We start from the raw sequence: 26,153 nt of genomic DNA on the forward strand, positions 1-26,153 counted from the left end.
CCTTGGGAAATCATTAACTCTTTTTGCTTCAGTTTTATCATCTGTGAAATGAGATGGTTGGATTCTATGGCTTCTAAGATCCCTCAGGACCCTAAACACATAAGTTTATTATATTTAATCTCCAAAATCCATAGTATCATTGACATGGGTTCTTCCTTCACTAATGCAGTTCACGATCCTTTCAAACAGAAAAAAGCCAATGTATTGTTAACTTTCCTTAAGAAAGGCATAGAAGGCTTCACTCTGCTCTGATCAGACCACATGTAGAGTAAAATAAAAACTCATTTAATTGTAGATTTCCCATTTTTGACAACCTGGGAACTGTACAGAGTCGGACAAACTGGTGGGTGATGAGACCAGAGATCATGCTCTACAAAGGCATGATAAAGGAAATGGAAATCTCTGCCTAGAAACTAGATTGAAAGTGAGAAGACATAATTTAGCATTTATAAGGATTTATCAGAGAGAGATTTAGACTTGTTTTGCTCAGGAAAAATACTTTGTAATAAAGACATTTGTCCTACCCTCAGGGCCTTTTCTCTTAAGGATTCCACCATTATCCCTGTCAATAGTTAGATAATTGAAATCACTCAAGATCAATAGACTTGCCTTATCTATAACTCCCTTTGTCTTTATTCAACAGATCTTGCTCATGCCTAGAGCAAATAGAGAAAAATAAGGGCTATTTTCACCATTCCTCTCTGAAGTTTAGTCTAGTTGGGCAGCTGTCAATGGCTAGTTTGGTTATTTTGACATATTAGGTGCTCAATGAATGGTGATAATAATTCTGTTCCACTAACAAGTTGCTCTTTTGATTTAGAGGCCCAAGATTCATCGCCTTTGGATTTTTAATTATGCTTTTGTATATTTAACTAACTTTCCTTTCTGTTTAAGTCCCTACACCAAAACATTTTGCTTTAGCTGAGAGAGTTAAAGGGAACTAAATGATCAATTTAGAAGACTTTTTAATTGGTTGAATAAGCCTGAGAACTCATTAAGATTAAAGCTGTTTTCTTCTTTGCCTATAGAATCATTTATGATGATGGAGGTAGTGGAAGGATCTCATTTTTAACAGTGGTTAGGTTAAAGAAGTGTTAAAAATTCCAAAGAGGGAACATTGGGAGTACTCAATATTTAACTTAAATAAATCTAAACTTAACTTGGCCACAATTTGTTTTTCACTCGTCACTGGATTTATTAGAATCCCACATTCTTCCTCTGCTTCCATTCTCACTATCTTTTATCTTACTAGCCATCATGGTGGTGACCTGAGGCTCCAGAATTATGAGAATAATGAGTTGTAGAGTGTGAAGCAAAAAGATCTGTATCTAAATCCTAGTAGCACTACAGCCCAATCCTAGTAGTACTGCTACTTGTGGGAGCCTGACAAGTGATGTCACACTTTCTATCCTCTGTTTCTTCAATTATAAAATAACAGGGATGGATTAGATGATATCCCAGTTTTTTTTCTAAGTCCAGAACTATGATCCAACGGGTAACACCAACTATCTCAGAATCATCTGTTTATTAGGATGCTAGAGTTGATCTCTGATTTCAAGAGACACCCCCTCCTTCCCCTCCATCCCCATCTATAGCTGGACTAAGGAAGTTTATGGTTTATTCTTTTCCCACAAGGGAGGGGTAACTCTTAGCAAAATCCATTAATAGGTACATAGAAAACCAGTTGCTACTCAGTGCATTCCTTTTTTTTATTCATAGAATTTCAAGTTTAGATGTTATCTAGTTGTATCTCCTCATTTTATAGATGAGCAAACTGATACCCAGATATATGAAATAACTTGCACAAGTTTACACATTAAGAAATCTGTGACAAGAACCTAGGTCTCTTGACTCCTAGGCATTTTTTTTTCACTGCTAGAGTTCTTATTGAGGGACTCAGAAGTTGCCAGGCCATCACTTAATACCCATCTAAAGAGAGAAAGTCACCCTTCGACAAGATTGAAATTTCTCCAGGGAAAAATGAATGAAAGACCCATAGCATCAATTTACAGCAATGTATTTAAAAACCAATTACCAAGCAGTGCTGTTGCTGCTGCTACTCCCAGTTCTGATGTCTTTTCCCTGTTCCTAGTGTTAACATTGAAAAATGCCAAACAAATCCCTTGAAAAATGATGTCTAGATGAAGGGATGATGGGGAGAGCTCTAGATCAGTCCCCAGCTCCCCAGGGGTGGTCTGCATGAACATTACTGACAGGTACCATCCAAATCACCAGCCCTGAGATTTATAACTTTAGCAAGAGATCTTTTTCCTCCATGTCTGGACAAATTATAGAAAACCAGATACCCTCCTGTGCTGTACCTTCCTCTATTCCCTCTCCACCAACAATCTCACACCACATCCCTTTCCATTCCCCAGTGGTAGGGACCATTTATTAATCTCTGCTCCCCTGGAAACCTAAAGCGCTAAGTAGCTACTGTCCGATTTGACAGCTCCTGCAGAGCTAATACCCTGTACTTTTCCTGAAATGGTGGCACTATCATCTTGCAAATTAGAGAGGGTAAATTGGGGGTGATCTAACGAAAGAGGAGGGAAAAAAGTATAAGGCCAATGAACGACCTTACATCCCATCTCATTCAACAAGAGACTGATCTCTATCCTTTCTCTTTCTCAGGGGGCCATGTTTTATCGAGTGATTTCTGAAGCTTGGGATTGATTTCATGAGTTGCTTTCTCCAATGTATTCTCCCAGTTTTCATTTGTGCTAGAAGGCAGGGGTAGAGCATATGTGCCAACCACCGCAGGAACACAGTGGGTAGTGAGGGAAGGAAGGAGGCTTTGAGATAGCCACAGGCATCATGGGAGAAACATAGCATCGAATGACTTTTTTCAGGGTTGTATGTAAGTCTCTTCTTCGCTGGAGGAGCCTGCTCCCTGAAACCCATAGCTTCTGCTGCAACCCTGCTGTCATCTGCCATTACCAGACTCCTATCAGGAACACAATAACTAGTCCAGTGCAAAGTAGACCCTGATGAAGAGGTGTGTGTGTGTGTGTGTGTGTGTGTGTGTGTGTGTGTTTCAGAGAAAGGTTGTGAACATGGCACAGAGAAACTATCAGGCCTTTTCAAAATTAATTTATCCAACAGGTGCTACCAGTCTCTGGCACACTGGCTGTGGGACCCTGGGCAAAGCACTTAATCTCTTAGCGCTAAGAGTATTAGTTGCAGGATAGATGTTCAAGGCCTGCATTGATAGAGAGAATTTCCCCTCCTGGGAGTTCCCTATACAAAAGAATTCACTGATCTGGTGTCTTTCCAGTCTCCCACAAATACTTATTTGGTGTCTAGACAAAGGGCAAGTTAGAGTATTAGGTAACACAAGGGATGCAAAGAGTGCTAAGATAACCTCCTTGCTCTCAAGGAGTTTCCAGTCTAATATTATTAAGGCAGTCATAGGATCACACATCTGGAATCAAGACCTCTACTAGAATTTCCTTATTTTATAGATAAGGATGCTAGTTCCCAGGGAAGTGAGCTAGGATATGGGAGAGGTGGTATTTGAACCTGGGTCAAAACTGACTCCAGAGCCCATCCTCTTCCAACTAACTGTAAATGTCGTAGCAATTACAACTGAGTGTGATCCAAGTGTTGTCTGTCTTCTTCTTCTTTTTTTTTTTTAAGTGAGGCAATTGGGGTTAAGTGACTTGCCCAGGGTCACACAGCAAGTAAGTGTTAAGTGTCTGAGGCCGGATTTGAACTCAGGTACTCCTGACTCCAGGGCGGGTGCTCTATCCACTGTACCACCTAGCTGCCCCTGTCTATCTTCTTGACAAAGAAAAACAAAAGAATCCCTGTATCCAAATATGGATCAGCAATCAGAAAACATGAATTCTAGTCCTACTACTCACTAATTCTGCAGCCTTAGGTCTCTTTTTCCACCCTGGGCTTCGGTTTACTCCCTTCTAAAATGAGAGGTTGTATCAGATGACCTCTATGGCTGTCTCCAATTTTGAAATGCAAAGGTCTTTGATTTCTTTTAGCAGAGGCCATGGAAATGTGGTCATTATCGTATCAGTATTAAAAGAACTTAACTCAATAATGTTGCCTGTAATTTCTCATTTCTTCTCTGTATGAAACTTAACTAGCAGATACTTAGAACAGTACATTTCAATTTTTATGCATTACACAATTATGGCAACATCATATAATCATTATGTATTTTACATTTTGGTATTCTATTAACTGAAAATAGCTACTATTAATAAGCACTTCCATCGTATTCTAATCAGCAAGTGTTTCTTTAGTCTCTGCTACATTCTAGACACTGTCACTGGTGGGGTGGGGAAAGAAGGGGGTTGGGACTGGGTGGTATAGTTATTTTTTAGTCATGTCCGACTCTTCATGACCCCATCTGGGGTTTTCTTGGCAAAGATAGTGGAGTGATTTGCCATTCCCTTCTCCAGCTCATTTTACAGATGAGAAAACTGAGGCAAAAAGGATTAAGTGACTTGCCCAGGGTCATACAGGTAGTGTTTATGACCAGATTTGAATTACAGAAGAGGGGTCTTCCTGACTCCAGGCCTAAAACTCTGTCCACTGTGCCACCTAGCTGCCCAGGGAGGAAGGGAGGGAAATTCAATGACAAAAATATAACATTATTTTTCTTTAAGGAACTTCCACTCTACTTCAAAAATATAAAAATAACTAATATTTACAATGATGACTCCAAAGCACTTGGAGATATAGAAATTCTTTCTGTACCATTACAAAAGATAGTTGTTTTCAGAATAGCTTTATCCTTATGTAACTTTTATAGAATTCAAAATTTTGGGAAATTGGTCAACTGCATATATCAAAAAGAATGACTCCTTTATTCCTCAGCATACCATGGTGCCCCATGCACTAGATAATTCTATCTACTATAGCTGTGTCCATATTTTTTTTCTTCTGATATTCTTAAGTTTCAATACATGTTTATGCTTCTGTGAAAAATGGTTTTGGGGGCAGCTAGGTGGCACAGTGGATTCAGGAGGCCCTGAGTTCGGATCTGGCCTCAGACACTTGGCACTTACTAGCTGTATGACCCTGTGCAAGTCACTTAACCCCAATTGCCTCACCAAAAAAAAATAGCTTTTGATACTATGGAAAGGTCACTTTTGTTGTTGGCCATTTATTTCTAATCTAGGAGATACTGCTCATTCATTGTTTGAATGTGGTTCTTCTTTATCTCCTGACTCTGTTGTTTGGCTTAGGACATTTGGACACTGGGTCTTCTTGACAAGTCAGGAAAGCTCCTCCCATCCCAGCACCAGGCCCCATAATGTGGCTTCTGTTAGAATGTCCGAGCAGAAGTGAAAGACAATAGAATTCCCCGGAGCTCAATGAGGCAATATATAAAGCTGTGAGGTCATAGGTACAACTTGTAAAGATCCTTTAAAACTCTCTGGCAGACTCTTGGGTAGCACCTGGGCAAAAAAAGGAATGGAAAAGAGCAAAGCTGGCACATATGTATCACCCAATCTGGAGCTTTTTGGCACTTCTTTCCCCACTTCTGTTGAATAGGGAAGATCTATTCTTGAACTTTTTCCCGAGGCTTCAGGATAAAAGTTAGAAGGACTCACAACTAGGGTGCAGAGGGAGGGAGGCCAGGAAAAAGAATATTCTCCTGATGCCAAGCTTTAGGGGGAAAACAAAGGGAGTTTGGAGAGAAGAAATGTGGGGGCAGAGACTTCTGATGTCATCTGACGAGCCTTTTAAATGTTCAGATTTGGCTGTCTTCCCTCTTGTATCACGAGGGACTATATCCTTTTGAACAGCACTGGAGGGGCAGGAAACAATACTTGGAAAAAACATCACAGCACACCCAGAAAAAGAAGGGGGTGGCTGGCATGAAGACTTGAAGGGAAATGGTAGCCATGGGGTGGTGGGAATGATAAGTTTGTGGAAAGAAAGAATCAATTCAGAAAACAATCAAAATCCTCATTTTCAACTACTTTGATTTCTGAGTGACTAAGCAAACCCCTCCTTTCTTCCCTGGGTTACCCCCTCCTCCTCCCTTCTTAAAAAGCATGTGTCTAACAGCACCCATGTTGGTTAATGGACAATGCTTTTATTGGCCATTTCTTTTGTTTTTTGGGGTTTTTTTTTGTTTGTTTGTTTGGTTTTTTTGGTGAGGCAATTGGGGTTAAGTGACTTGCCCAGGGTCACACAGCTAGTAAGTGTCAAGTGTCTGAGGTCGAATTTGAACTCAGGTCCTCCTGAATCCAGGGCCGGTGCTTTATCCACTGCGCCACCTAGCTGCCCCTCTTTTGGTTTTAAAGTTGGGAGATTACATGGTGTTTCCTAAGTTTGAAAGCCCTGTTTGCAAAAACCATAGGTGGTTTGAACAGAAACAGCTCTATTAGAAGCAACTCTTGAAGGTAAAAATATCAGTCATTTTGTCATGCTTGATGTGGTGAAGACATCAAATAAGGCTCTCTGGAGCTCCTGAACTAAGTGTGGGGAAAAAAAAAAGATGCAGAAGTACTTATCCAACCTCCTTGGAACCACTTCTTGGTTCTTCTTTCATGAACACGAGCACATAAGGATTAGTGCTTCTACAAATGTGCATATCTATTTTTCTAAAAAGATTTAGAAATAGCATAAATAACAACATAGAAACAAAAAAAAATGTTACTAATCTCAAAGCTTTTTAAACATTCTGACCTCAACAAACAGTTATCACCATGAAAAACATTAGCAGCTCCATATACAAATGAGAGCACAAAAAAGATGGCTATAGAAGAAACCACAAATCTTTCTTCCACACTGTTTATAAAAAGCATGTAATATATTCAAACTGTTACTTTCAAAACTGTACTGCTCAACTGTGCTTCCTTCTAAACTACATTCTGTACTAACCTAGAGATTTTGGACTAGGGAATCAGTTGTCCTCCATGAAATCTGTTTCCCTCTGTCTTAGACTATTGCAATAGCTCTCATGAGAACAGGTTATTTTCTCTAGTATGGGATACCTAGATGTCTTCTTAATACTATATAAAGTAAAATACTCAAAGCTTCCCATATGGCATTTTCCTATCAAGTATCTGTGATTTTTCCATTAGGTCATATCACCCTTCCCTCCTTTCCTTGCCCAGAAACAAGATGTAGTTTAATGGCCTGGGCAAAAAGATGAACCTACAAATCCCTCAAGGCTGAATCTTTTGCCTCATGAACTTAAATCTATTTTAGGGGTGACTTATTTTGTATTTTCCCTAAGGCCTACACAATGCATTGTATATATCAGAACTATAATAAGTGGACTATAGTAGTTTTTACCTGTTTGTATCAATCAAGAGTAAGCATTTATTAAATACCTAGCATATGCCAGCCACAGCACTGGCTACAAAGATCAAATTAAACCAGTAAGTAACATTAAGGAGTTTATGCTCTAGGAGTTTGGGGTGGGGAGAGGGAAATGACATATACACATATAATACAGAGTAATTTTTTTTTTTTTTTGCAGGCAATGGGGGTTAAGTGACTTGCCCAGGTTCACACAGCTAGTAAGTGTCAAATGTCTGAGGCTGGATTTGAACTCAGGTACTCCTGAATCCAGGGCTGGTGCTTTAACCACTGCGCCATCTAGCTGCCCCCCAGAGTAATTTTCTATGATTGAGTTGAGGATGGGTCTCACATAATTTCACTGAACCCAATGAGACAGTTGAATTATGGCACAATTATAGGTGTATTGGTAAATTTGGAAAGCTGAAATTCCAAAGTGTAGACTCTGAGGTTCATAAGATCTATAGTAGAAAGATAACTAAACTAGGAGTTTGCAAATTTGAAATCTAGTCCTATAGTATCTCTGCTACTAATTAGCTATAGAAACATAACCCGTGGAAAAATCACTTCACTTTTCTGGTGTTCAGTTTCCTTATCCGTAAAACGAATGCTAGAGCTTTTGTAACCTGCGGGTATATTTGGTAGAGTACTCTCCATTCACAAGCAAACACACACAAATGTAGACACACACCAACATCCTTCTGACTCCAAGTCAGGAAATACATATTTCAGAAAATGAAACAATTTATCAGTTATAGGTTTGGGTTAGAAAAGCATTTAGGGAGTATAAATAATGAGGGAAAACCCCTCTGCTCTCCCTGTTTTCCTTATTTACCATCCCCACAGATTTGTTATCTAGATGTATCCCACTTTGTCTTCCTATCTCCTTTCTAATGTCAAAGGCAGATCCAATGTTTGGGAGTTCTCAGTATGGTGATTTGGCAGGGTAGAGTGGGGTGGGCCATCTCCAAGTCCAGATGACCCAAGAGGGATTGAACCAGTTCTAGGTACCTTTGCAAGTAAGTTCATGATTCTACAAGGTGGGAGGTACTGGAGAAAGAGATCTCATAGATCCTTACTGGATTTCTAGGGGGAGAGGATACTAGAAAGGATTCTTACTATAGGAAAATTCTCTGCAATTTTAACAACTAATTTGGTCCCAGAACAGTTTACCCAGGAAAATTACAGGCAACATGATTTTCTCAGACTTCTCCTGGTCCTGCCCAAGACTTTGAGTTGGAGGATACCAGATTTGGTTTCTATACACATAGTTCCTAAGTTTGGAATCAGACCATAATGAGGTAAGTCCATGTACCAATTACTGTAGTAACTGCATCTGGTGCCAGATTTCCCCCTCTGGGTCTGAATTGTACTTTTGGCAGCTGCGATGGTGCCTGGGATCAGATGAGATTTATGTTCATTTTCAAGGGCTTTGAAACATCCCATGCTACCCCCCTAAAAATCTCTCCAGTCTTCTGTGACAATGAGCAGTTGATTCAGCCTGCTGCAAAGAACTTATAGACAATTATTTAGAGAATTATTTTCTCCCTCAAGAATTAGTTAACAGGGGCTATTATGTGTACGGAATGAAAATAATTCTCACCCACATAAAATGAAGTGTGATTTCAACCAGGCTTTGGCACAAAATAGGAGATAACCCAAAGGGAAGTATTACTGGGGTTCATTTATTCATTTTTAAAAGACTCATTCAAATCCTAATTAATGTGCAAATTAAGAAATACACAATAGAAATAAGATCTGGACATTAAGGAGCTAAATATAAAATGCAGTGTAATAACAGTAAGCATTTATATAGTGCTTTAAGATTTGCTAAGTGTTTTACAGGATTTTCTCATTGTAGACTCATAACAGGCCTATGGGACAAGTAATATAGGTATTATTTTATAGATGAGGAAAATGAGGCTCAAACAAGTAAATTGACTTACCTAGTACTCATAACTCTCATAATTTGTAAGTTCCAAAGTCAGAATTCCTACTCAGGTCTTTCTGCGTCCACATCCATAATTCTATTCACTATACCAAGCATGTTAAATAGGTAAGAGAGGTGCAAGGTACTATGACAGGTCCAATGAAGAAAGCATTTTCAATTCGGAGTTTGAAAGATTTCCTAGAAGAGATATCTTTAAGGATGGATAGGATGCCAAGTGGTATGGAGAGGAAGAAGGAATTCAAGGCAAAGGAATCACATGAATAAAAAAGGTATGGAGGCAAGGAGCTAAGGGGCAAGTTCAAGTAAAGATAAAAAGTTCAGCTTGGACAGATTTTAGCTTACCTGGAGGGGCAAAAGTGTGAAATACAGCTGCAAAGATGACTTAGCAACATACTCTATCAGCCTAAAGTGTCTGAAATTAATTGGATAGGTGATAGGAATCCATTAATGGTATTTCAGCAGTGTATTCTAAGAAGACTATTATGACTATGATGTCTGTAATAAACTGGAAGGGAGAAAGATACTGGAGATAAGAAAAAAACCTGGAAATGATAAGGTAATCTCGATAATCTGATGAAAGCGGATCTATCTCTGCGGCCTAGAACTGAAGCAACTGATTTGTGAACCAATGTGATGGCAATGGGAATGATTAAAAAAAGAATAGTTAAAAATCATTTTTTAAAAGGATAATTGAGTGAGATAATGTATGCATCATATTGATAGGCAAATCAATATCATTGGTATCACTTAGAAAGTGACTGAATATAGAAGGTGAGGGAAAGTGAAGAGTCAAAGTTGGATATAAGATTCTGAGCATGGAAAAGTGACTGAAGAAACAGTAAATAATATTAAAAGAACTAGGGATATTAGAAATTGCCTATGGACTGCTATCACAGGTGAATCACCAAAGTATTGAACTCCTATTATAGCTAATATAATTCATTCAACATTTATCATTCAAAAAACCCCCATTTATTAAGCATCTACAATGTGTAAGAACCTATTCCAGGTGATGGGGATATAAAGGAAAAAAAAATTGATTTGCTGCAACATGTGTCACACTGGAGGACAGTGTTGAATAATGATAAAGTTATTGGATCGAGAGTGAGAGAAACAAGGCTGAATCCTAGCTTTGCCACCTCATACCTAAATGACCCTGGACAAAGTAAGTTAAACTCTTTGATCTTGATTTTCCTTGTCTATAAAATCAGGAGTTTACACAACATGACCTTCAAGGTTCCTTCCAGATCTAAAGCTTAGCTCTTATAACTATATGAAAAAAATCCTGGGCTGTAACGCAGTTTAGATTCTATTGGGCTGTGTTATAGTTAATCCTTCATTTTTGAAGAGCACCAATGGCATCATGGAGTGATGCCTTGATTTGCACATGATTTAGACTTAAGTGAGGTAGAGTTGCACAAAGTGGTTAGCCTCACTCTCTTCCAGAGTCATTGAAGTCCAGTGACTGCAAGACAAAAAACATCAGCATTGGGCAGGAATAGGCCGTGTATCTAGATATTGTTCAATTTCTGGTAGATATAGCTCCATGTTCTGATTTATAAGGGCATTTTACAGTAGGATACAGATACTCCTAATGAAATACTATGAGAGATCCACCTATGGGTTATGGTCCATGGCATTTACAAGAAGAGAGGAAAATAAAAGATTCAGGAAACCAGTAATAGAGACAATAGAATATCTCAGGGCTGGGGGTGGGGGAAGGGTTTCTTTAACTGAATATTCATGCATCATTATTAGGTAAAAGATACAAAGAAAACTCCAAAAATGAAAATTAATCATCTATGATCCTTCCTTGTGGCATTGAGTGAAAATATAGTGCTCTGAATTCCAGTGTCACTAAGAATATGATGCTTCTAGGGAGCTTAAGAAGGAGGTTACATATGGTAATCTAGAAGCCCATTTCTAGAGCTTCTTATAATTTCAATGGTACAAAAAACTGCTTACAATCCGTCTACAAGTAAAGATCTGTGATTCAGCTATAGCTTATAGTCTTAGTTTTCTGGGGGCTCTAAGAAGTTGAGACCTCTATTATTGTTTAGTCATTAAAGTTACATCCCACTCTTCATGACCCCATTTGGGGTTTTCTTGACAGAGATACTAGAGTACTTTGCCATTTCCTTCTCAAGCTCATTTTACAGATGAAGAAACTGAGGCCAACAGAATTAAGTGACTTCTCAGGGTCACTCAGCTAGTTAAGTGTCTGAGAACAAATCACTTAGAAAGATGAGTCTTCCTGACTCCGTGCCCAGCACTCTATCCATTGTGCCACCTAGCTGCCTATAAGAGAACTATGCAGGTAAGTATGCATCAGAGGCAGGTATTCCTGACTCTACTTAAGATCTCTGAAATAGACTTTAAAAAAAAAAAGAAAAAATGCTAACCAAGAGAAAACGCAAAATAAATATTGCCATCTGCAATACTTACCCCCACAGTAGCTGATGTTAATATAATTATTATTGGGGATTTTTGCTTTTGGAGGGAGGAAGTGGGGCTGGGAGGGTTCACAAACAACTCTTGGTTCTCTCTGAAGACAGGTACTTTGTGAGGCAGGAGAGCTATTCCCTCTTCACATATCCTCTAAACCTCTCATTCCCCAGTCAAGGGCTGTCTTGCTACTGCCCAAAGCAGCAGAGAGCCTCAGTGACCATGCATAGAAAAGGAATGATGTCATTCAAAGATTGACATTTCAGTTTTTATTACTAGAATACCTTGAAGAATTAGATCTGATTTGCATTGATATTTGCAAACTGAATTATTAATACAGGTCTTTTTTTTTTCTCTTTTCTTTTCCTTTCCTTTCCCTAGGCCTTAACACTGCAGTCAGCGGCAGCTACAGCCCCAATTTAACAATCACATGGTAGGAGAGAAAGGGGCTTTATACAGATGACTCCTGGGCTTTTAAATTTTTGACTGACATGAGAAGAATATCTGATTTGGATCACAAAATAAAAGGAGAGGACAAAGGAAGGGAACATTTTTTAAAAAATGCAAAAATTTGTTTCTTGAGAATACTGTATTCATTAACAAATCAGATACTATTTGAAAAATGCTTATCGTAGTACCTGGCACATAGTAGTAACTTAATAAGTATTTGTCCCACCCCCACCCCCATTTCCATTTCCTAAAGACATGTGACTTCTAGGTCTGCTAGATGACCTTGGGCCAGTCACTTAACTGTTCTAGGTCTTAATTTCTGCATCTGTAAAATGAGAGGGTGGAACTAGATCTCTAAGGACCTTTCCAGCTGTAAATTCCATGAAAGAAAATTCCATGGTTTGACATTTAAGTCAGTTACTGGAACAATCAACACATATTTTAAAGCTCATCTTATGTTAGGAATCATGCAAAGAAAAACACAAAGGAACAGTGAAAACAGCCCCCCAAACATTCTACAGGAGGAGAGAATATATAGATACTTGCAGAGTAGTTACAAGATAACTTTAGGGCAGAAGCCAATAGTTACTGCAAGGACCAAGAAAGGCCTCTTTTGGGAGGAAATATTTGAACTGAGTTTTGAGGAATGCCATGGATTCTAAGAGGCAGAGGTGAGAAGAGATATAGAGATACATTGCTAGTTATTGAAGTGAATGTGGAACAATATGAAAAGCACTTGGCCTCGGAGAAGCTGGATTCCAATTATAGTTCATGAATTTCCTAGCTATGTGAACTTGAACAAATCATGTAATCTCTCAAGGTTTCACTTTTCTTATTTGTAAAATCAATGTATTAGACTGGATCAACCTAAAAACCCTTAATGGAATGTAGAAGAGGAAAAAGGATCCAGTAGGAATTGCAGAGGTTTTGAAAATATCATTACAGCTATTATCCCTTTTGTCAGAATTCCAATAAATCACATTTTAAATTAATTTTTAATTCATTAGAATTTTGACAAAAATCAAAGTACTAGTCGTACTCTCAGATATTTGAAGGCTCTGTGATTTTATCAGTACTTCAAAATCTTTACAGCAAGGGAAACACTATTATTTAGCTGCTAGGGTGCCACTGATAAATATATACAAGTGTATTGTGTGTATATAACATTACATATACACACATACATATATAAATATATACATATACATACACATCCATCCAACCATCCAATCATTCAACGATCCATCCAAGCATATATCTATTGTGACTTTCCTGGAAGTCAACAGCTAGTCAGTATTAGAAAAAGGAATTTGAATTTGAATCTTTCTTCAATTCAATTAAAATTCAATTCAATTATTATTCAATAACTCCATTAATTATTAAATATTTTAATTCAATTATTATTAAATTCTTATAATGAGCAGAGTCCTGGAGTTAGGTTCTGGGAGAGATACAACATTTGGATAAGTAACCATTCCAGCCCTCATGTGGAAAACAATCTCATAGAAAGGTATGGCACCAGCATAAGTAGTTGTTAATACAAAAAACTACAAAGTGAGAAGAAAGTCGAAAGTGTGATATGAAGTTTGAGGGAGAAAGGTTATTTACCACCTGGGGAAGTGTACATGGAGCAGTTGGTATTTTAGTTGGGTTTCAACATTATCCAAATGTTGGTTATGAATTTGGCAGGCTGGATAGGTAGGTGAGGAGCATTGAGTAAGAAGAGTAAAAATAAGCAAAGGTATTTTTGGTTGGAGTAAAATTTTGGCTGGAATATAGAGTATGTGGAACCCTGCATAAAATTAAGCTGGGAAGAGGGCAGCTACAGATTTTGGAAGGCCTTGAATGCCAGATTGATGTCTGAATTTCACTTGGCAAGAAATAGAGAACTATAGTAAGGTTTTGAGCAGGGCAGTCACATGATCAAAAAGGTAGCCCTATCTTAGGCCTCACCATCATCTCAAACTCTTCTATCTTTACCTTAATAACCTAAAATTCTGAAATCCCCCCTATGGTTATAATCTTTCATCCTATTGTCTCTTTCTCTCCCCTTCCCTCTCTCTCTTCACCTCCATCTTCCTAAACCTATTCTTTATCTTCACCAAGACGTTCAGTTTCTTTATACCTCCTTCTCCAAATCAAATGTAGTTATTATAGCCTTGCTTTGCTCCTTCATACTCCTGACCTTGTAGTGAATCAGCTCAACTTTCCTCCAACGTGAATCCCTTTCCCCCTTGTTTTATTCATGCCCTTACTACCAAAAATCAACCCTAAGATTCTTCTCTTTATACACTGTCCTTCTCCTTTCTTTATGCACTCTCCCTTGGTAATCTTATCAGTTCCTATAGATTCAATCATACACACACATATGTGTATGTGTGTATTGAATAAAATATAAATGAATCATATATATATACATAATCACATGCATGTTATAAATCCAATTGACTAACAACTCTCCATAACCAGCTTTAATGCTTCTCCTTATGTAAGGTTTCTTATCTCCAAATGCCTATTTTGTTGGGCACCTTTCCCTGAATATCCTACTGTCATCTGAAATTCAGCCAAAATAAGATTTATATCTTTATTCCTTATCTTCTCTTCCTTCAAGCTTTCAGAGAGCACCATTATCTACCTGGTCACCAAAAGTCATAAGTCCAGGCTCATTCCTGATTTTACTCTATCCCTCTTCATTCAGGGCCAATCATTTCAAGCTATTCTAATCTCAATCTCAATCTCAATCTCTCTCTCTCTCTCTCTCTCTCTCTCTCTCTCTCTCTCTCTCTCTCTCTCACCTCTATCCACTACATGATGCAGTGGATAGAGCACAGGCCCTGAAGTTGGGAGGACCTAAATTAAAATCTGATTTCAAACACTTACTAGCTATGTGACCCTGGGCAAGTCACTTAACCTTAAATGCCTTAAACATCCAGTGGCATCCCCAGTTGTTCTGATATATATCTTACCACTGGACCCAGATGACTTTGGAGGAGAGAGTGAGGCTGGTGACTTTGCACAGCCCTGCCTCACTTAAATCTAGTTCACTACAAGTCATGGCATTACCAAATGCCATGGTCTTCTTTGAGAAAGAAGGACTACCACCACCACCACCACCAAGAATCCACTTACCCTTTAAACATTACTAACCTTGTTCAAGCTCTAGGCAAGGCAGGCCCACATTATGATAATAATCTCCTTGTTTTTGGCCTCTCTCCTTTCCATCCATTCTCCTTGGGGCTTTTAAGGCACAGACTGATCAACCTGAACCTGTGCTCAAGCATTTTTTTTGACAGGCAATGAGGGTTAAGTGACTTGCCCAAGGTCACACAACTAGTGTCAAGTGTCTGAGGTCAGATTTGAACTCAGGTCCTCCTGAATCCAGGGTCAGTGCTTTATCCACTACACCACCTAGCTGCCCACTGCTCAAGCACTTTCAATAGAGCTCTACTACTTCTAGGATAAAATAGAAGTTCCTCAGCCTGACATTTAAGGCCCCTTACAATCTGACTCCAAACTACATTTTCAGCTTAATTTTACTTTACTTCCCTTTATATCTTCCATGTTCCAGCAAGTATGTAAAACTAGCACTTTTTCCCCCCAAACTTAACATTTATCTTCTGGCTCCACACATTCACTTAAACCACACTCCCCCTCCATACATGGAATGCCTTCCCTTCCCATAGCCATATCTCTGAATCTGTAACCAACTCATGTTCCAACTGTTAAGTAAAGTCTTTTCTGATTCCCATAGTCATTAGCATTATCTCCTTCCTCAAATACTTATCTGAATAGATGTTATGTGTCTCCTTCCCCCACTCAGAAATATAAGTTTTTTAAAGGCAGAGATTATTTAATTTTTGTATTTACATGCTCAGTGCCTTATATACTGCAGGTGCTAAATGTTTATTGAAGAATTTGTTCAATGATCTTATGTATAGCTAAGGAAAAATAATTTGGAAGTGATTTGAAACACTGGAGGTAGAAAGAGATAAAATGTAAAAAAAAAAACCTATAGGAAGATACTGCAATATTCTATGTGAATTGAAAAAAGGTTCATTTTACAGTGAGAACAGAGAGCTTGGTATGGCAATCAGCTTGATATATATTCTGGAAATACTATTTTGAAAATTGCTTGTGGAATATCCAGGTAGGGATGTCTGGATACCTTATATTAACTAGAGTTCAGTAGTTGAGTTCCAGTAAAAGTCAGAAGATCTGAGTCTAAATTGTCTCGATTCTTGATTCAAGTCAAGATTCTAATCTGGAATAGTCCTTGTCCTTGGACAAGTCACTTAACTTGTTCATACCTGATAGACAACAATGACGACAATGATGATGATGGCAACAACAATAATAATTTATAATTAATGTAACCTTTAAAGTGACTTTGAAGGGTTATTAGTAAAAGCCATGGTCTCAAAGAATTGGAAAGGACTCCAGATGCCTTCTACTCTGATCAGTGTATCCTTTCAATGACATAACCAGCACCTGATCATCCAAACATTGTAAAAGAACCTTCCAAGATGGGGAACACACTCTCTTGTGAGATAGCTTACACCATCTGTGGAGAAGTAGTATGATGTCCTGGAAAACATACTAGACTTAGAATCAAAAGCCTTGACTTGAAGTACTACTGGTTTTACCACTCTGTGACTCTGGTCAAGACATCTCACTTTTCTCAGACTTAAAATGGGTACAGTAACAGTTTTATTTCTTATTTCAGAAAGGCTTATATACATGTAAATTGTGGTTATTTTCAGATTACTTTAATTATTAGGGGAAAATATTTTTTTATATTGAACCAAAATCTGTTTCCTTTCAGTTTCCCCTCAGTGGACTAGTTCTGCTCTCTGAACCCAAGCAGAATAAACCTAATCCTTCCACATGACAGCCCCTCAAGTATTTGAAGTCAGCTATTACTTCCCCCTTGTCTCTTCTTCTCAAGGCTAAATATCTCCATTTCCCTTAACTGTTTCTCATATGTTAGGCACTGCTAACTCCTTTGTCTCTGTGAACATATTTCTGTGAAAAGCTGATTGAAGTACTTCCTATTCATTCTTTAAGCTTATTTTCTCTTGTCCTTGATTTAGTGGAAACAGAAAAAAATAGTGATACTCTTACTGTTTCTCCTTCTACATGCACACACACACACACACACACACACACACACACACACACACACATATATATATATACACACATACATAGATATACACATATGTGCATATAGGCATATATATATACACATATATTTAAGTAGTCTAAATGTATCTCACAATTCTCAGAAGTATACTTTAGTGCTACTTTCCCCTACCATTTTCTCTCCTCTTTCTCTTTAGCATGTGTGTGTGTGCGTGCGAACGGGCATGCACACATGCTGGCAATCAGGAGTTGGAATAGGAAATAGAGACAATTCCTTTATTTTCTCCCTTTAAATAAAGTACAAGAGAGTCTTGTCTATAACTTAAATAGAAATGGATCCTTTAGGCCATTTCACAAACTGTAATCATTTGTGTTGTTCTGTACATTTTCTCTGAATTCTCAAATTGGAGGGCACTGGATTAACTCCATTGTGTTCTCTCAGCTTTTTGGTGCAGTGGTTCTTAGGCTTGTCAGGTTTAAAGTTAGCCCTGTTTCTATCTTCTATTAGGGTAGATTCCTCTTACTTTCAAAATGAATTAGCCTTCAATTTTTGCATTGTTGGTTTTTATCTTACCTTTGTCTGCCAGTTTTTCCAACTTTAATGGCCATCTTTTTCTTTATTTCTTTTTTTTCCTCTTGTATTGTTTTCCTTTCAATCTAGATTTCTAATGAGCTAGACTACCTACACAGTTAGTCATCGATAAATGAGTGACTATATACTCTATTGCTGCTAAGTGTCTTACCACTGAGAATGCCAGAAAATTTTTATCCTATCTGGCACTCTCAGTGGTGCCATAATTTGGTAAAACAAATTTGTAGAACATCCTATGAAGAAAGCTGTGACCAGAAAGGAAAAACAAAGTTGGCATCATGTTGTCAGCAGAGTTTCAATTTGATATCTGCAGATGTCTCTCTGAATCCAAGATTGGATTGTCCTATTTTTTTTTAAAGAATCATCCAAGAACATTGACTGATTGATGGCTCAGTTTTTCTCTTCTCTTCTATCATTTAAGTGACACATTTGGACCCAGCAATGGGAAGAAATTAATAAATCATTACTCTTGCCCTTGAGGTCAATTCTAAAGACTGTTCCCCTCAATCAAGAGAATTTTAAGAGTGGAGAATATCAGGACTAGGTCCTTGCACCAGACTTGTACCCTTAAAACAGGATTTAGCATGTAGAATAGCTATGTGGTATAGTGGATAGAGTACCAGTCCTGGAGTCAGACTATATGTGATCGTGGGCAAGTCAATTAACCCTGTTTGTCTCAGTTTCCTCATCTGTGAAGTGAGCTGGAGAAGGAAATGGAAACCACTCCAGTATCTTTACTAAGAAAAACAACAACTGGGGTCATGAAGAGTCAGATCCAACTGCACAAGAACAAAGGATTGAAATTTGACTCTTCGCTTTTCACTTTGACCTGTATATTTTTAGTCAGAAAGGTAATATGGCATAGTGGAATAATTACTAGATATATAGTCAGGAATACCTAAATTCAAATTCTGCTTCTGATACTTAATAGCTGCGTGACCAAGCAGTCACTTAACTTTTCCAATTCCTATTTTCCTCATTTATAAAATGGAAGCAATAATACTGATAACACTCACATCACTGTTTTTGTCAAACTCACATCTTTGCAACTTTTAAAGCTCCATATAAATGTTATTTTTTTATTCTTGATCAAGCACTTCTGACTAGATCTAGCACTTCTGACCCACAGTCCTCATTTCTACTCTTTGAAATCCCCAATGTTTTTCTTTTTTGCTTTGTTTGGTTTGGTCTTTGCTGGTTCAGCTATTCCCCATCTTTCCTAGTTACAATAGTAGGCCTCAGAAGTATACCTGCTTAGCACTACTATAACATGTCTAGTTTGTTTTCAGTACTCTAGAAGTTTTGCAAAAAAAAAAAAAAAAACAAGTTTGGAAGTATATAGGACATTCATCCCAAATTCATTTCAACAATTCAAGCACTCTTTGCAAACATTGTATTAGTATCTCCATAGAATAGAAAGTATTCTGAGGAGAAGTGTGACCGATTTCAGTCCCTTTGACATGTGCCAGACAGGATCTTTTGGCTTATACATGAGACTCCAAAATGCATATCCACAATATCTTTCAGTTCTGCAAGGACTCATTCTGTCTAAAGTACATTTGCTTCAATGGGAAGTTTCCTGAAGCAAAGTCTGTGATGACTTGATTAGGCCATTCTGGAATCATATGAATTGGGTAAAAATATACTTCTAATCTTAAAATAAACTTAAGATGCTTTTACACACAAATAACTCACAAAATGTCTACATTTTGGGGAAAAAAGTAGACGTTGCAATTAGCTACCCTACAGCTATGGAAAAAATGTGGATGAGTTAAAAAAGAGATTTTCAAAATCAGAAATGAAGAATAGTTTCACATTGTGGGCTAATGTGATGATTTGTCCCCAAGCTCTTAATGCAATGTCACCTTTTTTGTAGAACAGAGATGAATATCAATCTTTACTGAACTTTTATTTTGGTAAGGTATTATTTTGTTAGGAAAAAAAGTATGTATTCTATATATCTGAGACACATGACCTAAGTGTCTAAGGCTGCATGACATAGTGGTCAGAGAGATGACTGAAAAGCTATGAAGAGCTAGGTTCAAGACTTGCTGCTGACATACATGGACTATGTGACTTTCATTAGGTCACTTATCCTTGTTCTGGGCACTTTTGAAGATTACTATTGTAGAGAAACTGCCAATCTAGGCTGAAAGAATTTCATTTCTCACATGGGAGATCCCTATACCAATGAAATCATAGACCTATCAGTATCTCAATTACATTTTGTTTTATTTTATCTTTCATTTTTTCCTAATTTTTAGAAAAGCAAAACAAAAATTCTATAAAAAGAAATATAAAGCTTAAATGAAAATAACATTTGGAGTAAGTTTGAACTATTATTCTTCACAACTTAACATTGTAACATATGTGTAATAGGTGTTTATGTAATGTACCTTGGAACTGAGTTGTTGAACTCAACACTTTTAATTGACACTTCTCTGTGCCTTGATACCTTGTCTACAACCCAGATATCTTCAAATCAAACCATATTCTCAAAATTTTCATTCAAACAACCTTAGAGCTAGTACCTCCTGAAACACAAATCTTAGAGTACTTATTTTCCATACCAACTGCACATTCACACTGTATTCTTCCCTCATGTGTGCCAGAGGATAAAACTGTGGTTATTGTAGGAACCATAATATACTGAATTATAGAAGATTCAAATCTTAAAATTAAACTAAGCTTGTTTCTTTATTTACTTGTCACAAATCTTCAAGACTAGAAATTTCACTGTCAATTCCAGAAGAACTAGAGATGCTATAGCTAGATCTGTTTTACAAATACAAATAAGGCCCATCCCATGAGTCTACAGCAGCAACGGGTACATTCTTTAAACTCTGAAAAAGATGGAAAGAGTCAGTTGATTTTAGTGGAGTTAGTAGATTCCCAATACTTTAGAAGTGCCTAATCCCCAGAAATTTAGAGGATAGGTATGATGCCCTCCACCCCACCCCCTCATGGGGGAAAAAAGAATCAATCCCACCTCTGGGAATCAAGGGTCCCTCCTAAGCCCTCAAAGTAGTTTCTCAACTTTTTTTTTTCATTCTGAACTGAACAAACAAGTAAATAGAGCATTTCCATATGCAAAGTAAAATGTAAAAAGAAGATTATACCTGAAACAGTAAATCTCTATTACCTAGTTTTCAGTAGTTTCTTCTTCCCCTCCAAGACCCATCAAATTATAATGCATTTCCTTATAGGATTTAGAAAATTTCCAAAAATCCTGGAAGTCTTTGCTATATCGTTTCCATTTTGGAGCATACATTGAAATACTGTGACCTTGTTGCAAACTGCAGACTATACTACATGGTTACATAGAATGAACAAGCAAGCAATAGAGGAGGAAAAAGGAGAAATTTCATTGGCTTACTTGGATTAATAACCTTAGCAGAAATGAACTGCCTAGAAAAGACTTTTCAGCAAAATCCTGAGTAATTCTGACAGAATGTGATGCTCACATGAGAGATGGACTTCCACTTAGATGTGAGTAGAAAGATTTAGAAACAAAAGTCTGATGAAGACAGATCCGGATTGCTCACAGGAGGGAGATCAAATGCTCAAAAGGAAATATAAGTTATAATACGATTTCCCCTTGAGACTCACAGGATTATGAAAGCCTAACTTAATTATGGGAGGAATGGGTTATATTTTCACACCCGCATACATGATATGCCATTTTCACTCTATAGAATGGTTACAATGGAAAGAGAAATGAAAGAACCAGTGAGACAAGAAAAATGTCCTCTGAGTAGTACTCTATTTTGTCTACTATTCCACTCCACCCATTTCAGATAAAATTTCTGATTTTTGCATGTTTTCAAAACTATTTCATACCATCCTACAAGCTTTTTTTGTCCCTTAAAATGAGTTGTAATATAGTTAAATTAAAAAAAAAAAACTCCTCTTTCAAAATACTCAACCCACACATAAGAAACCAAAGAAGGAGGAAAATAAATATTCCTCTTCTCATAAGGTATATACCATACACCTTATTTTCTTTCTGCCTCAGTGTTGCCAAATGACAGGCAATCAGGTATCCACAAACCCTGCAAGGAAGCTTTCTCCTTTCAAGGCTTGATGTCCCTGTGGGGTCGAGCTAATTACAGGTACACTTCCTCTGCACGACAGTCACACTCTGTAGTGTTGAAGGAGCAATTAATAATTGAACAAAGCTGGCTGGATTTCTTGCTCATGCTACCCCGAATTGCAAGCAGCTATTCTGTCATATAAGACAGTAAAGCATCTTCTGTGGCTGTTTCCAAATAAGGCTTCCCTTTATGAGCAGAAAAAGGTGAAAGGAATATTTCTGTCCTCCCAACTTTTGAAAGCAACAAAACCCCCTATCCCATGTTCATTATTTTATCACCTAGGCAAACCCTCTCTTCTCTCACTGGGAATAAGAGCTCAGGGGTGGGACATGAGAGAATATGATAAGGTGCTTATGTGAATCAGATGTAAAAAAGTCAAAGGCATAGACTAGGGGAGTTAATACTTATTGTCATTAAAAAACAACACGACAGTGAATAAGTTCTACCTTTAAATAGGCAAATACAGCTGGTAGCTGATTTGGCATTTCTTAGCGTAGTATGTAACTCAATTATTATCTATATTCAGTTATTTCCCTGGCATCCTGGAATATTTTAATACAGGATCTGTGAGTATAACACAGGAACAAATAGGCTAGTAGAGTACTGATGGATCTTAGAATGTGTATCAATCTATAGATCTTGGATGTGAGACATCCCCTGCACTCTTGACTAATTGTGGAGTGAATCCCTGGGTCATCTTTGAAAAGTATGGCTATACTGAAGCGTGTGTGTGTGTGTGTGTGTGTGTGTGTGTGAGAGAGAGAGAGAGAGAGAGATCTGACCTAATCTAGAGTAGACCTCACCTAGCATTTAATCATTCAGCCATGATGTATCTTAAGATTTTTTTAAAGTCGACTACAGTGTTCAAAGTCAGTGTCACAGTTTGTTAGGGTTAGCCAGTCAAGATCTGACCTCCTAGAAAAACGCTGGAGAAAACCCAAATGTCATAACCATTCTCATCTCCAGGGGAAATCTGGAGCACTGAAGACTCAATGATAGACCAGATAGTCTATGGTGATCTAATGTGAGGTTACTTGTCCATACTGGACAGAGAAGTAACAGGAAGAGAGGATACTTAGGAGCATTAAACAAAGGGTCTACAGTGAATGTAGCAAGAAAGAGACAGGGAAAAGAGGTGTATTTGCTGGAGGATACAGACCAGGAAGTGTTGGTGTCACTTGTATGTCTTATCATATACCTACACACAATACAACTTCTCAGTCAGTTAGCAAGCATTAAGTGCCTATGTGTCTGACACTGTGCTCTTTCTGCCCATGTGACCACTAAATGATAAGCTTTAATAAGTTTTGGTTTTTTTTGTGTTGTGCTTCTCCATTCCAAAATTATTTAAATGCCACAGTTCCTGGGCTTTAAATGAGTTAACTTTTCCTCTTTTACGCTATCCAACAGTCTCCTTTACCCCTTATTCATGTGACTTTACAGGACTCAACCCAGCTCAATCCATGCTTCAGCCCCACTTGTGGGCTGTGCGAAAGTCAGACCAATTTGCTTGGGTACCCACTGAGTGAGACACATTCTATATTTGCACTAAGTGCATAAAAATAAGAGAACAAGATGACCAGGTTTCTTCATGCCATTTGGAATGCTGTAGAGATAACAATAAAGGACTACTAAGCTTGAAGAATGTGGTTTTGTTGTTTTGGTGATAGGTTAAATTTACTCACAACATAAAAAAAAAAAATTATTGGAGGGGCAGCTAGATGGCGCAGTGGATGGAGCACCGGCCCTGGAGTCAGGAGTACCTGAGTTCAAATCTGGTCTCAGACACTTAATACTTAACTAGCTGTGTGACCCTGGGCAAGTCACTTAACCCCAATTGCCTCACTAAAAAAAAAAAAAAAAATTATTGACCAAAGCTAGATGAACATGAAGACCAAATGAACTAGAAGTATGTTTCATTTTTTTTGGGGGGGGGTGTCTTCAAATTAGTATGGGAAATATGGGGAGATGACTGTTGTATTCACAAGAATTGAAGTTCCAAAGTGTTAGTTGTTTTGATGTGATTCTGCCACTGGACTTTGCCTAGTTTATATGAAAAGAAAACTTTAAATATTGCCTGGGGATATCCGTTGATTACTCTCTGAGAGAAAATTACATGGCTATATATTTAATCTTATTTTTAACATAATTCTCTCCCTGAATTATTGGCCATGATTTGAAATCCAAATTGTAGACTAGTGAGCTGGTTATTTCAGGCTCCCATTACTTAATCATATTGCAAATTCTTCCAGGCACCCTGAGAAGACTACTTATGAGATATGAATACAGAGCGGCACTAGAGATGAAGCCAGTCATCCACAGGGCACATTCTTTGAATGTGGACATCACCTGGATCTAATTCAATTAGCATTTGCCTAAAATGATGCCATGCAGATGATGAGTGTCTTGTCAGTACTCTAAATTCAAGGTTTGAAATCCTCTTTCTCAGAGACCAGCAAGGTACTTACCAGTCGGTGTGAGGTGCCTCCAGGTGATGACTGGCTCAGGACGACCATTTGCCATGCAGACCAGGGTCACGTTGCTTCCCTCATTCACAGTGACATCTGAGGAGATGTTGGAGATCTTTGGTGGAACTGTGAACACAAAAGTAAATGGCTTATGTTCACTTCAGAGAAGGACACTAAGAATACTTGAAATGGTTTGTGGTGCGGCACCAAAGAATGACGGAGCAACTAGATGGCGTAGTGGACAGAGTGCTGAGCGTGGAATCAGGAAGAATCATCTTGAGTTCAAATCTGGCCTCAGACACAACAGCTGGGTGACCTTAGGTGAGTCTTTTAACTCAATTTGCCTCAATTTCCTCATCTGTAAAATGAGCTGGAGAAGGAAATCACAAATCACTCCAGTATCTTTACCAAGAAAACCCCAAATGAGGGTCATGAAGAATTGGACATGACTGAAAACAACTGAACAACACAAATAATGATGGCCTGTGAGCCAGGAGATAGGGTTTTGACTCATCATCTTCCCACCTCTGTTATTCCCATGACTTAGGTGGCTCAGCAGATAGAGCACTGATCCTGGTGTCAGACAAATGAGTTCAAATCCAGCCTCAAAAATGTACTAGCTTTGTGACACTGTGCAAGTCACTCTGCTTTAGTTTTATCAACTGTAAAATAACAATAGTGCCTACCTTGCAGAGTCATGAGGATAAAATATTTGTAAAATGCTTAATCCAGTGCGTGGAATACTGCAGGTGCTCAATAAATGCTCATCCCTTCCTCTCTCTCCCCATTTTATCATCTGTATCATAGAGAGGACAGTCTTTATTATATGTCTCTGATCTTATGCTAAAAATTCTTCAGTGGCTCCCTATTGCTTACTAAGTTACATTCAAATGATTTGGTCTGGAATACATAATCTGGCATCATGCTACTTTTCCATAATTATCTCATATTACTGTTGTATGTATAACTTATTCTTGAAACACTTTAGACTGCTTTCTGTCTTCTTTGCTTTCTCACTCATGTTTTGTTGATGTCATTCCCTATTCCTACTTTCCACAAACTGCTTCTGCCTCTTGAACACCTACCTATTCTTTTAAGACCCCGCAAAGCACTCTGAACCCCATAAATACCTTCGCTGGTTTTCCTAGTCAGTAATAAACCTTGACCTCCTCAGACTTGATATTTCATTTTATGTATATCTTTCTTGTTCAATGATAATGTATTAATGTTAAGTATACACACATACACACACATATTATATATATATGTGAATGTATATGTATGTATGCCTTACTGCAGTTCACTTCTACATTTTTTCCAGCACTTGCATTGTGTCTTGTATCTCCCTGAGTACTTACTGCAGTGACCTACATAGAATAAACACTTAATAAACAGGCATTTGATTTAAAGGTAAACTGCTCTTGGCCCTGACCTTATCTACCTTCATGTAGGCATCTTGGACAAGTCACTTCATGTCCTAGGGCCTCGTCATATGTAATAATGGACTACTGGACAATGTGATCTTTGAGGTTATTTCTAAATCTGCCATTCTATGATCGTATTTATCCATCCAGCTGGAACTGGCCAGTTTGGGTTAAGAGTTTATCACAGCTGAATAATGTGCATTGTTGGAGAAAGAACTACCTTAGGGGTCTGAGCCTGTGGCTTTTAAGAAGTTTGCTTTCATCAGCTTGCCAAATCCCAAAGCAGTAATGGTAGTCTGTCCATTT

At 38.0% G+C, this 26,153-nt stretch overlaps 1 protein-coding gene across 1 annotated transcript in view; it reads right to left on the minus strand.

The window, feature by feature from the left end:
- The window catches only part of LOC122746158 (limbic system associated membrane protein), an 842,374-nt gene that overhangs the window by 239,445 nt on the left and 576,776 nt on the right, over positions 1-26,153 (minus strand). Inside the window, 1 exon segment of the mRNA XM_043991624.1 lies at positions 24,424-24,549. Coding sequence (XP_043847559.1) covers positions 24,424-24,549 — 126 coding nt within the window.

This window comes from Dromiciops gliroides, chromosome 3 (assembly GCF_019393635.1).
Source record: "Dromiciops gliroides isolate mDroGli1 chromosome 3, mDroGli1.pri, whole genome shotgun sequence".
Taxonomy (NCBI): domain Eukaryota; kingdom Metazoa; phylum Chordata; class Mammalia; order Microbiotheria; family Microbiotheriidae; genus Dromiciops; species Dromiciops gliroides.